Below are 13,209 nucleotides of genomic sequence, written 5' to 3'. Positions count from 1 at the left end.
TTCTCATTGAATTACACACATCCGTAGCAAAAATTATTAATATTGACCCAATCCATTCTCAATTCTCATATTTCGGACAGATTTTTCAATCGAATTGACTGTAATTTGGCAATTTGCGTTCTCATTGAACAAAAATTTGACAATTCTCAACAAGTATTTTTTCTATCGATAAAAAACAGACCTTGTTTTTTTTTATAAGGACCGTATTTTATGTATAGAAAAAATTCCCGGTTGGAGATTGTAGTCGGGAGTTTCCTCTATAGTACAGGCCTTGAACCCTGATACTTGAACTGGTGCCCTGATACTTGAACCTTGACATTAAAATTGTGTATAAGTTGTTAGTCCAGGGAAGGTATTTAATTTCCTGCCACTTTTCAAAATGTCAACGAAAATTCCTCCATTTTTATACCCTTCACCACTCTGTGGTACAGGGTATTATGTCTTTGTGCATATGTTTGTAACAGGCAAAAGGAAACGAAATAGAAACATGGCTCCTTTTGAAAATATGCATAGAATCACTTTCTGAGCCGATTTATGCATGTCCGTCCGTCCGTCTGTCTGTCGATGTTAAATTGTAAACAAAGTACAGGTCGCATTTATAATCCGAATTGGATGAAATTTGACATAGTTCACTTATTTGGCCCAAGGACGAACCCTATTGAAATTGGGAAAAATCGGTTCAGATTTAGATATAGCTCCCATATATATTTTAATCCGATTTAATGTAAACGGTCTCTATATATCTTTCGATTTGCACGAAATTTGGCACAGCGTAATGAATTAGGTCTAGAATGATGTGTGTCAAGTTTCGTGAAAATCGGTTCAGATTTGGATATAGCTCCCATATATATTTTCGTCCGATTTAAGGTAAATAGTGTACCAAAGTCCCTATATATCTTTCGAATTGCATGAAATTTGGCACAGCGTACTGAATTAAGCCTAGAATGATGTGTGCTAAGTTTCGTGAAAATCGGTTCAGATTTGGATATAGCTCCCATATATATTTTCGTCCGATTTAAGGTAAATAGTGTACCAAAGTCCCTATATATCTTTCGAATTGCATGAAATTTGGCACAGCGTACTGAATTAAATCTAGAACGATCTGTGTTAAATTTCGTGAAAATCGGTGCAGATTTAGATATAGATCCCATATATATTTTCGTCCGATTTTATGTAAATGGTGCACTAAAGTCCATGTATATCCTTCCATTTCCACGAAATTTGGATTTATAAGTAAATGATGAACTCAAAATTTGGAGGGTATCATATAGTCGGCCCCGTCCGACTTTACTACTTTCCTTACTGGTTTTATTTATTTTATTTTTTATTTTATTTGTTTTTTTTTTATTATAATAAACGGACAAAATCACACAAATCGGTATACCAAAGACTGAAGGCCTATTATGAAGCAAAGGACAAATTGTGTTACTAAAATGATATTGGAAAAGAATTTTTTTTTAAATATATTTCCCCCATAAATATTTTATCACTTGAAATTAGCCACTTTGTATTAATTGTCAATTTATATAAAAAAATATTTTAATGCAAATAATAATTAAAATAATTTGAACAATTTTCAAAATTGATTGTCTCTTCATTAATAAGGCGCCTTCAAACAATTTTAAAAAATATATGTATAGCAAATGTTATTTGTTGAAATAAAACATTTTGTAACACCATTAATTTATAATGAATTTGAATAATCACTTTTTTTTGGGTGTTGTATAGCTGAGATTTTATTTTTTGCTCGTCTTCTTCTTTTCTTTTCAAATAAACAAATCAATATGGTGTTCCTCCCGCTGTACCACCCCCCGTTAATAGAACACATATATTCTTGTTAATTTTATTTAAAAAGAAAACACAAGTAGTGTGTAGGTGTGTGTGATTGTGCATATAATGTTTATAATTTTGTTTTTGCTGGTCCACAACATTTGTTCCATGATCCCGGCAATGAGTAAGTTTTCCCTCATCTTTCCCATACACATTCTACCACACTTCATCCTAGACATTTATATATCTTTTGAATTGTTTGTCCACTGGCTCCAGATGGTATTTGGTAAATTGTTATGGGCCATATGATGTGTGTATGTGAGAATGAGTGAGTGTGTATGTGTGTGTGTGCACATTATTCTGGAGTGTTTTTTTGATTTGTTGTCTTAAGATGTATTACTCCACTTCAAAAAAAAATCGAATGAACGAACGAAAAAATAAAAAAAAAATTAAGAATCAAATTTATTTTTAGTGAAGTGATTATGATTATTTTGATTGCTTAATGTAATTCTGCCATTTCTACTTATTCTTATTCGTATTCTTTCAATTCAGCCATCCATCCATCTGCTTGCCTGCCTGTTTCCTATGAAATTAACACGGCAATTCTCTACCATATATGTGTTCCCTATATTCAATTCATTTTGCTCGAACTTTAATAAAGTGTGCGGTGAAGATGAGGGGTGGGGATGGCCTGATTATGCCGAAAACAAAACTAAGGGAAGGTGCTAGAGGAAATATGATTTGAATGAATTAAAGGGTACCAAAGCAAAAAATAAATAAAAAATAAATATATTTATAATGTTCATAAGAAATCACACCATTCGGTTAATGGCATTTGCTAATAACAAAAATCTATAACACCATTGAGACATCTAAATTAAAGTTAAGTGAATGAGAGCAGAGACGTGCTATTAAAAATAATATTGAAATTGAAAAGTGGGGAAGGAGTAAGTTATTAGGCAAATAATTTTTTTTTTGGGAAATAAATAAATTTGGCTGTTGAAAGAATGTTTTTAAAAAAATAATTTTGAAAATTTTAAGAAAACTGAAAATTTTACAAATATTTTAATTAACAATGGTGTGAATTTTTAAAGAATATTTTTTGGAGGATCCAGCAAAAGTCGAGGATTTTGAAAAATAAAATTTTTTGGGGGCTTGTAAAAGCGTGAGTTTTTTAAAGAATATTCTCAGGTGCCCAAAAAAGAGCGGATTATTTATATATATATATATATATATATGAGTTTAGCGTAGGCGTTTTTTTTTAAAGAATATTTTTTCAAGGTCCAGAAAAGGCATGGATTTTTTTAAAAAATATGTTTCGGGTCCAGCTTGGATCTTTTTAAAAAATATGTTTTTCATGTCCAGCAAAATCTGGGATTTTTTTAAGAATATTTTTGAGGCTCCAGCACAGGCGTAGATTAAAAAAAAAAACTATATTTTTTGGGGTCCATCCATGGTGTAGATTTTTTTAAAGGCTATTTTTGTGATCCAGGAAAGGCGTACAATTTTTAAAGAATATTTTTTGGGGTCCAGAAAAGGCGTATATATTTTAAAGAATATTTTTTGAGACTCCATTAAAGGCGTAGATTTTTCAAAAAAAAAATTTTTTTGAAGCTCCATCAAAAGAGTGAATTTTTTAAGACAATTTTTGAATATCTAGATATTTTAAAAAACATTTTTTTGGGTTCTCAAATGTTTGGATATTCTTAATATAAAAATATTTGTTGTGCTCCATCAAAGATGTGGATTTTTTAAAGACTATTTTTGTGTTCCATCAATGGCGTGGAGTTTTTATTTAAAGAATATTTTTTTAAGTCATAAAGATAATTTAAATAATATTTATTTTAGGGTCCTGCTAAGGCGTAGATTTTTTAAAAAATATTTTTACGATCCCACAACTGTCATAGACTATTTCAGAATATTGGTGTGGATTTTTTTAAAAAAATACTTTTGCGAGTCCAGGACTGACGTATATTATTTCAAAATATTGGTGTAAATTTTTTAAAAAATATTTTTTCGGCTCCAGAATTGGCGTAGATTTTTTAAAAAATATTATTTCGGGTCCAGCATTGGCGTAGATTTTTTAAAAATTATTTTTTAAGGCTCCAACAAAAGCATGAATTTTCTTAAAAATATTTTTATTGGGTCCAGCATTGGCGTAGATGTTTTAAAGCCTATTTTTTTAACATCCAGCAAAGACGTAGATTAAAAAAAATATTTTTTGGGTACGGAAAAATTTGTTGGGGTCCAGAAATAATTTTTCGGGTACAGCAGATTTCCAAAGCCAATTTTTTTAAGATCCAGCAAAGAGGAAGATTAAAAAAAAATTGTTTTTTTTTTGGGCCCAGGATTTTTTTTAAAGCCTAGACGTAGATTAAAAAATATTTTTGCAGTTCAGCATTGGCGTAGACTTTTTAGATAAATATTTTTTGAGCCTCCAACAAAGGCGTGTATTTTTTAAAGAATATTTCTTTGCGATTTCAGCACATTCCAGAATTGTTTACAGAATATTTTTGGAGTCCAGAAAAGGCGTGTATTTTTTAAAGTATTTTTGGGTGGTCAGCAAAGGCGTGGATCTGTTTAAAGAATATTTTTCGGGGTACAGAAAGGGTGCGGATCTGTTTAAAGAATTTTTTGGATGTTAAAAGAATTGTGGTTCTGTTTAAAGAATATTTTTGGGAACCAGAAATAGCATGGATCTCTTAAAAGCATATTTTTGGGGTTGGACTTTTAAAAAAGTATTTTCGTGTAGTTCCTTCACAGGCGTGGATTAAAAATGTTGATATGGATTAATGGATATTTTTGGAGTCTATGAAAGGAGTTTTTTTAAATTTTTTGTTTAAAGAATATTTTGGGGAATCAGAAATAGCATGGATCTGTTTAAAGCATATTTTTAGGGTTGGATTTTTTATTTAAAAAGTATTTTCGTGTAGTTCCCTCAAAGGCGTGAATTAAAACTGTTGATATGGAATAATGTATTTTTTGGAGTCTATGAAAGGCGTTTATTTAAAAAAATATATATTTTGTGGTACTGCAAATGCCTGGATTTTTTGAGGTCCAAGCAAAAGCTTCGATTTTTTATAAAATATATCTTTTTTGCAATTTTTATATTTTTTGGCATCAAGCAAAGCCGCAGTTATGTTTTTAAAAACATTTTTAGGGGCTTAAATTTTTTGTCATTCAATTTATGGAAATTATTTTTTATAATTTCAAATTAAGTGTGAATGGAAAAACATTTTTTTTTTTTAAATATCGATAAGTATTGCCTACTGTTAGGCTCACAATTAAAATTAATAACACAATCTATGAAAACTTAAAAAAAAACAATTTTTCGATGATTTGAAAACTAAGAAAGGGGTATTAAAAAAATTAAACGGTAGAATTAAAATATATATATATATATATATATATTTGGTTCAAATGAATATTTTTCTGAAGTATTTTTTTGTACCTCCTTTTAATCAAAAATATATTTTTGGTCCAGTAAGGTAGGGGTTTTTAAATAAATTTGTGTTTATATATTTATTTTCGTTGTACTGCGATATAAATCCGAAAAAAATGTTTACCTGATGATGTTTTAAAAACATTCGCCTTCATTCAAAACTGCATTAAACTAAAAATGTGTCCCTCTCTCTCTGTATAACGTAGTAATACATTTTTTCCCCTTTAAAAAATCGTCATCATAAAAATCATTGTACGTGATTTTTATGAATTTGACAGTATTATCGTTTGATTTAACAAATAAACACTGCATAAAAATACAACTATTATTATTTTTTTCATGAATTAATAATGCTTTCTTACAGATTTAAACAAAAAAAAAACAAACAAAAAATAATGAAATACAAATTAAATAAATGAGACATTTTGTACATGGAACAATTCAAGTGAGAAGGAAAAAGGTTACAGAAAGTGGGATAGGGACAGGGTGGGTGATAATAAAAATGCATTTAATTTTTTTATTAATAAAAGAAAGAAAAGGTTAGGGTGATTTTTTGTGTGTGAATTTAATGACGCATTACAAATATGGTGTACGTGTGTTTGCACATATTAAATAACTTGAGAGGCAGAGGGAGAGGAAGGGAAGAGTGAAAAAAATAATACAACTGAAATGGGAAGTGAATTACAAATATGTATGTATGTTATTATTAATAATAATTAGTTTTAACACTTATTTAACTTCCTTCCTTTTTTCATTATGGGGGAAGAAGGGGATACCCTCAACCTCATAATACACTCATACTCACCCACATGTATATTTACCCAAAAAGAAACACTTCACCAAAATTTTTGCAAACGAACCAAAAAATCTGCATTATTTTTTGACAGCTCCATTAGAGGTTTAAAATGTTTTCTTTTTTCATTTCAATCTCAATTTGCAAATAATGAAATCGAAGAAAAAAAGCCTCATGCCTCTTATTATGATTATTATTATCCTCACTCATCCTTGCAAAGTCAGCACAAATTATTCCAAAAAAAACTGAAATATAAAACAAAGTTCATTCCCTTGTTTTTATTTCCAGATTTTATGGGTCATTGTTTTCCTTAAAAAATTTATTATTATGTTTTCTTAATGTTAAATACTTTTTTGTCCTCTTATTCTCTTTTTGCTCTCCCTTTTTTTATTTTATTATTGTTATTAAGATGAGTGGCATCAGGGGAGAATTAATTTTTATAATACGCAAAAAAAATATTTGTGTAAAATTTCAATGGGTTTATTTCTCTCTCCATCCCCAAAAAAAAAAAATAATAATAATAATAAGTATTAAAATCTCATTGAATGAAAAAATGTATATATACTAAGTATTGAAATCCGCCATAATTTCTTTTGTTTTAAAGTCGTTGCCATTTGTGTGTGTGATTTTTTTAACAGTTCATTAAAAACACTTATTGAATTTTAAATATTTTATTTCATTCAAAATTTTTGTTGTTGGTTTGTTTGTTTTTGGTTTCTTTATATTGGGTATTAATTACAATAAATAATCGATTTTTTTTTTTTTAAATTAAATATTTTCATTTTATTTATTGCTGTATTTTTATAAAAAAAAAAATATTTGGACATTTTTGTTATGGGTTTTTATTAATTGCGTTATTTTTTCATTCTTAATTTTGCAGGTCAATAAACAATATTCTGCCACCGATTTGGAGGCATTTGTCAAATTGGCTGCCGCCAATTGGCAAAACACAAATCACAGTCTATTAGAAGGAGTTGATATTAAAGGAGGTAAGTGTTATAATAGAATTGTCCTTATAGAATATAAAAATTATACGTATTAAAAAAAAAATACCCCAGTCACTGATATTTTAAATTTTATTCTACTTTTTGGGGACCAGCAAATGCGGAGATTTGGGTCCAATTAAGGCCTTGATATTCTTAAGAATATGTTTGAGTGGGTGGTACACAAAGATGGGAAATTGTTATTTATGTTTTTTTTTGGGACCTTGGCTTGGACGAACGAATATTTTTTTGAGGTTTTCAACATAATTTTACAAAAAAAAAACTACCCCAGTCAATGATATTTTAAATTTTATGTTGCATACTTTGAGGCTAAAATCAAAAGTTGACTTCCAAATAATCGTTTCCTTTTTTTTGGGGACCAGCAAATGCCGAGATTGATTAAAGAATATTGTTTGGGGGGGTTCAATTAAGGCCTTGACATCCTTAAGAATTTTTTTGGGTGGGTGGTACACAAAGATGGGAAATTAAAAAAAAATTGTTTTTTTTTTTTGGTCGAACGGATATTTTTTTGAGGTTTTGAAGAATATTTTTGGGGGCATGCATTTGTTTGTGACTCGATTTTTGATAATTATTATGCTTCGTATTAATTATGATTAATGAAGAGTTTTATTCAATAAAGAAAAACCTATACATTATTGCCTACATTTAGGCTCACAATTAAAATAAGAATATTTTTGGGGTATGCATTTTTGTCACTCGATTTTTGGAAATTATTTTTTATGCTTCGTATTAATTGTGAATGGGTAAACGAAAAATTGTCATTTATATGGAAAACATTTTTTATATCAATAAAGAAAAAAACTCTAAATTATTGCCTACATTTAGGCTCGCGATTAAAATAATAACACAATCCATGAAACGACAAAAATTAAAAACAAAAAATTATTTTTCAATGTTTGAAAATCACTATGCATTAGGAATATATTTTTGTTTTAATATTTTTGTCGCAAAGAGACTTAGGGATTTATAAAGAATATTTTTTGGGTTCAGCAAACGCGCGAATATTTTGAAGAAACATTTTTTATAGGATCCAGCGAATATATGAATTTGGGGAAACAGAAATCCATTATTTTTATATGGCCTATAGGACTTTATTTAACATGTTTCGGAATATCCGATTTGGGTCAAATATGCACCGTTTTGTTGTATAATTTGTAGCCATTTTAAAGGGGTAACTTCATAATGCCTATCTCATAGATGTCCTGCTCTCTATTTGCAAAAAACTTTAGTAGTCGATTTTCAAAATCCTCCCTAGATACCAATTTTTTTATCATTAAAGAAATTTTGCAATGCAAGAAAATGATGATAATCGCTTAGTGCCAAGTGCGGACTGTATGGCGGATGCAGTAAAACTTCCCAATCAAGCTCCCGAAATTTCTGGCGAGTCAATGTAGATGTGCGTGACCTACCGATGTCCTGGTGGAACACGACACCTCTTCTGTTGGCCAATTCTGGCCGTTTCTTTTCAATTGCTATCTTCAAACGGTCCAAATGTTGACAGTAGAGATCAGAATTTAGTGTTTGGCCCTATGGAAGCAACACATTATAAATAATCCCCTTTCAGTTCCACCAAAGGCATAACAGAAGCTTCCTGGCCGTTAGTCCTAGTTTGGCCACCATTTGAGGTGCTTCACCGCTTTTTGACCACGACCGTTTTCGCACAGGGTTATCGTATGTGATGCATTTCTCATCTCCAGTCACCATCCGTTTGGTCATCATTCCGTTTGGCCAAGGCTTCGCAGATTGAACTTCTATACATCCTATTTTTTTCTGTTAATTGGTGTGGTTCCCAAACATCGAGCTTACTTTTGAATTCAACTTTGTGTAAATGGTTTAAAACAGTTTTATGGTCGATTTTTAGCTCCAGGGCGATGTTACGACTGCTAACATGCCAGTCAACTTCGATAATTTCTCCGATTTTATCGACATTTCTTTCTTTTTCCCAAACTAATATGATATAATGAGAGAATATTTCTATGGTATATTTTGGAAAAAAACATTTTAAAATATTTTTTGGTTCAGATAAGGCCTGGTGCTTTACCAAAATATATATGGAAGCTATATCCAAATTTGAACCGATTTTTACGAAACTTAGCACACGTCAATCATGATACAATGCAGTACGCTATGCCTAATTTCGTCCAAATCGAAAGATATATAGGGTATTTGCTGCACCATTTACATAAAATCGGACGAAGATATATATGGAATCTATATCCAAATCTAAACCGATTTTTACGAAACTTAGCCCACATAATTCTAGTATTAATTCTGTACGTTATGCCAAATTTTGTGCAAATCGAAAGAAATATAGGAGCTTTGATGCACCATTAACATAAAATCGGACAAAAATATATATGGGAGCTATATCTAAATCGGAACCTATTTTCACAAAACTTAGCACACATCATTTTAGACTCAATTCAGTACGTTATGCCAAATTTCGTGGAAATCGAAAGATATAAAGGGACTTTGTTGCACCATTTACATAAAATCGGACGAAAATACATATGTGAGCTAAATCTAAATCTGAACCGACTTTCACGAAACTTAGCACACATCATTTTAAACTCAATTGCCAAAATTTGTCCAAATCGAAAGATATCATTCTTGACTTGTGATATGTCAAATTTCGTGGACATCGAAAGATATATAGGGACTTTGGTGCATTATTAACGTAAAATCGGAAGAAAATATATATGGGAGCTATATCTAAATCTGGGCCGATTTTCACGAAACTTAGCACATTTCATTCTAGTGTTAATTCAGTATGCTGTGCAAAATTTCGTGGGAATCGAAAGAAATGTAGGTGCTTTGATGCACAATTTACATAAAATCGGACGTAAATATATAGGGTTCGTTTTGGGGCCAAATAAATGAACGGAACCAAATTTTATCCAAATCGGATTATAAATGCTTAAACTTTTTAGTTACCAGCAAAAAAATCATCACTAATATATTCGCCAAGGACTTCCATTCTTATAAGAAAATGCCCGATACATTTTGATTTTATTTAAATGCTTAACAAAATAATATTGCATACTTTTAGGCATGCAATGAAGATGAATTAATCTAAATTCCCACTCTTTTATAAAATCATTCCCTCTTAAAGTCTTTAGTGCCTAGCATGTGAGTGTGAATAGTAGTGTAGGGTTTCCTACTTCATATTTTCCCCTTCAATCTAAATAGAGTTCTCTCTTTTCAAATTTTCACACAAAAACACATTTTCAAATACTTCAGCTATTGGTTAATTAAATTCAAATTTTAATTTCTCATCTAGTTAGTATTGCTTTCTAAACAAAGCCAAACAATAACAACAACAAACAATATTCATTTTAATTTAAAATGGAAGTAAAGAATTTTCCCATATTTAATTTTGTGAATTTTTGCAATGATATGAATTTAATACAGGGTATCTATATCTATCCTCAAGACCCAAACACCTGAAATTAAACTAATAAACATTTTTTTCTATTCTCTTTACAGAAATGCAACAATATTTGAACAGTCCCACCATGAACATGTACAAAAAACGAGAACGTACCCAAAATTGGAATCATCAGGAAAAGAAATTCCTTTTGGATTTGTGTCGCAAGGATATGCGCATTATTGAAAATAAACGTTTAGATGCGGGACTGACAGCGGTTAAGAACAAAGCATGGAAAATAATACATCAGAAATTTTCAAATCAATTTGGCACAGATCGTACGTGCAATCGTTTAAAGGAACAATGGCGTCGTATGAAAGGTAAGTAACAAGATAGAAAAAAAACTATTGGTATTGGAAGAGTACTAATTTTTATATTTCCTTACAGCCTGTACCCGTAATGAAATATTGGATTACAATAATCGTTTGGCCCGTTTCGGCCCAGAGGTAGCTGATCGCAAAAAGCCCTCACCCTTTACCTTTGAGGTATGGGAATTCATGCAAGAAGCCAAAAAGGCCTGCAAATCGGAGGCCTTGGATGGTATTGATTATTCGAAAATACCCTTGGCCTTGGAGGAGGATTTTGAATATCGTGAGGATGCTGAACAAAATAATGATGATCATGATATGGATGAGTAAGTATTTTTAATGAGCTATTCATTTTAAAAAGGGTCCTAATTTGTCTCTCTTTTCTTTTCTTCCTTACAAAAGTAGCAGTCGTACCCCACCACAGGATTTGTGTGACATCGATATTAAAGATGAAACATTGAATGAAAGCTATTCCCACATGATGTCGAATGGGGAACGTTTAAGTGCCACCTCACCCCAACAACAGCAGCAGCAACAACAACATCATAGCTCCCACGATTTGGATCAATCATCGGGTAGACACAGCCCCACAAATTTATCCACAAATGGTGGTGGTAGTGATCATCATGGCGGTGTAGCCGGACCAGCCGCATTTATGGCCCAGGGTGGCAGTGATTTGTCCGGTTTCCAACCTGGTTTCAACATGAACAACATCTCAGCCACCTTGGAAGCCTTGAATGCCCTGCGTACTGGACAATTCCCCTCAGCAGCAGCTGCGGCCGCCGCCGCCTTACAAAACAACTTTGCTGCCGCCGCCCATCAACAACACCAACAAGCTCAGCAGCAGGCCCAGCAACAGGCCCAACAACAGGCCGCCCAAAATCAACAAGATCGTGATCTAGACAATCAGTCACCACCAGCAAAGAGACCCTGTACCTCGGGTATTGGTAGTTCTGGTGGAAATGGTGGTGGTGGTTCCAGCGGTTCGGTGGCCGGTGATTTGGACTTGAGTGATACCCAACAAAACACCAGCGGTAGCTGCTTAAATCTGGCCACCACCTCATCATTGAATTCTTCCTCCAAACCCTTGGCTGGTGAAAGTTCCCCCGAGTTGCGGGCCTTTATGGATATGCAATGCAAAGAACACATGATGCGCATGCGCATACTCGAAGTGCAATTACAAGCAGCCAAATACAGTCGTGATTTGGTCGAGATCAACAAGACACTGGCCCTGCAAAAGCTCCAAGAATACGCCAGTAAACGTTTGAGCACATAACTCTGTCTAACAAGAACGGTAACTTGTTTTCGCTTCCAGAGATTCCTGTGCTCTTCTCATTGTTAAAACGCTTTCGAAGGACTTCGCAGGTCCCACAGAGCGGTTAATAATTTGTTAAATTGTGTTATACATATATATTTTTAAAAAAACAAAACCTAAACTAAACTAAAAAAATTAGTTATAATTATTTTCTTTGGCAGTTTCTTGTAATTTAAGTTCTTTACTTTAAACCCAGAGCTGCGCTCGTTTTATTGTAAAAAGAATTCTTAACTTTTTTCTATTAAAAAAATAATTATTTTTTCTTATAACCCATTATTTAAGAAATCGTTAGTTTTAGTTTTCAAACCTAATAACAAAAAATACTTGCATAAAATAGCACATTCCTTTTGAATTAAAATAAAATCTTTTTTCATTTTTTTTTTGTTAAACTATTCATTTAATTGAAAATTTTATTCAAAGAAATGGCAAAAAGAGATTTCGTTAATTTTTATACCATGAAAAGCCCCCATAAACATGTGCCAAGACAGTATTTTTTACAAAACAAAAACACCACATATAAAACAATTTTAATATTTAATTTTGTAAAAAACTCAAATTTTGTTACAAAAAATAAAAAAAACTGTCACAAATGAAAAAATAAATATAAAAATTATGTAGATAGTTGTTAAGAAGAAATACGATGAAGAAGAAGAATGCTACCTCAGTTTACTTTATAAAAAAACAACAAAACAAAACAATTTTTTTAGCCATAGTTTCTAAAACCACAACAAAATACTTAACACAAAACAAGAAACTCCACTTAGTTTATTTTTAATTTTTAAAACAAATTATTCGTTATTACAACAACACTCTTAAGAATTATCTAAGTTTTAGTTTGTCATTATTAATTATAAATTTTATTTAGAGATTTATCATTTTCTTTCTATATAATTATAGAAATTCAATACTAATTATATTCAATTTCATTACACTTTGTTTAGCAATAGAAATCGTTAATTTTTCTATGCATTATTTACACAAAAAGGAATTAAAACACAAATTATTTAATCTTAAGTAACGAATTTACTTAAAATCGCATACTACAACAACAAAAATACATATATGAATATGTATATATGTGTGTTATATATTTAAAATTACAAAAAAAAAAAACTGTAAACAAACAAAAAAAACAGATATTATATAAATA

General features: G+C 31.0%; 1 protein-coding gene across 1 annotated transcript in view; it reads left to right on the top strand.

The window, feature by feature from the left end:
* The window catches only part of LOC133338125 (uncharacterized), a 67,717-nt gene extending 55,630 nt beyond the window's left edge, over positions 1-12,087 (top strand). Inside the window, exons 2-5 of the mRNA XM_061546310.1 lie at positions 6,886-6,994; positions 10,496-10,756; positions 10,824-11,070; positions 11,150-12,087. Coding sequence (XP_061402294.1) covers positions 6,886-6,994; positions 10,496-10,756; positions 10,824-11,070; positions 11,150-12,020 — 1,488 coding nt within the window. The 3' untranslated portion in view covers positions 12,021-12,087. The remainder of the gene's footprint in view (positions 1-6,885; positions 6,995-10,495; positions 10,757-10,823; positions 11,071-11,149) is intronic.
* Positions 12,088-13,209: the final 1,122 nt, after the last annotated feature.

This window comes from Musca vetustissima, unplaced genomic scaffold, assembly GCF_032173495.1.
Source record: "Musca vetustissima isolate MV318-11 ecotype Yass unplaced genomic scaffold, APGP_CSIRO_Mvet_v1 utg22112, whole genome shotgun sequence".
NCBI lineage: Eukaryota > Metazoa > Arthropoda > Insecta > Diptera > Muscidae > Musca > Musca vetustissima.
This window is presented reverse-complemented; position numbering and strand designations above follow the sequence as displayed.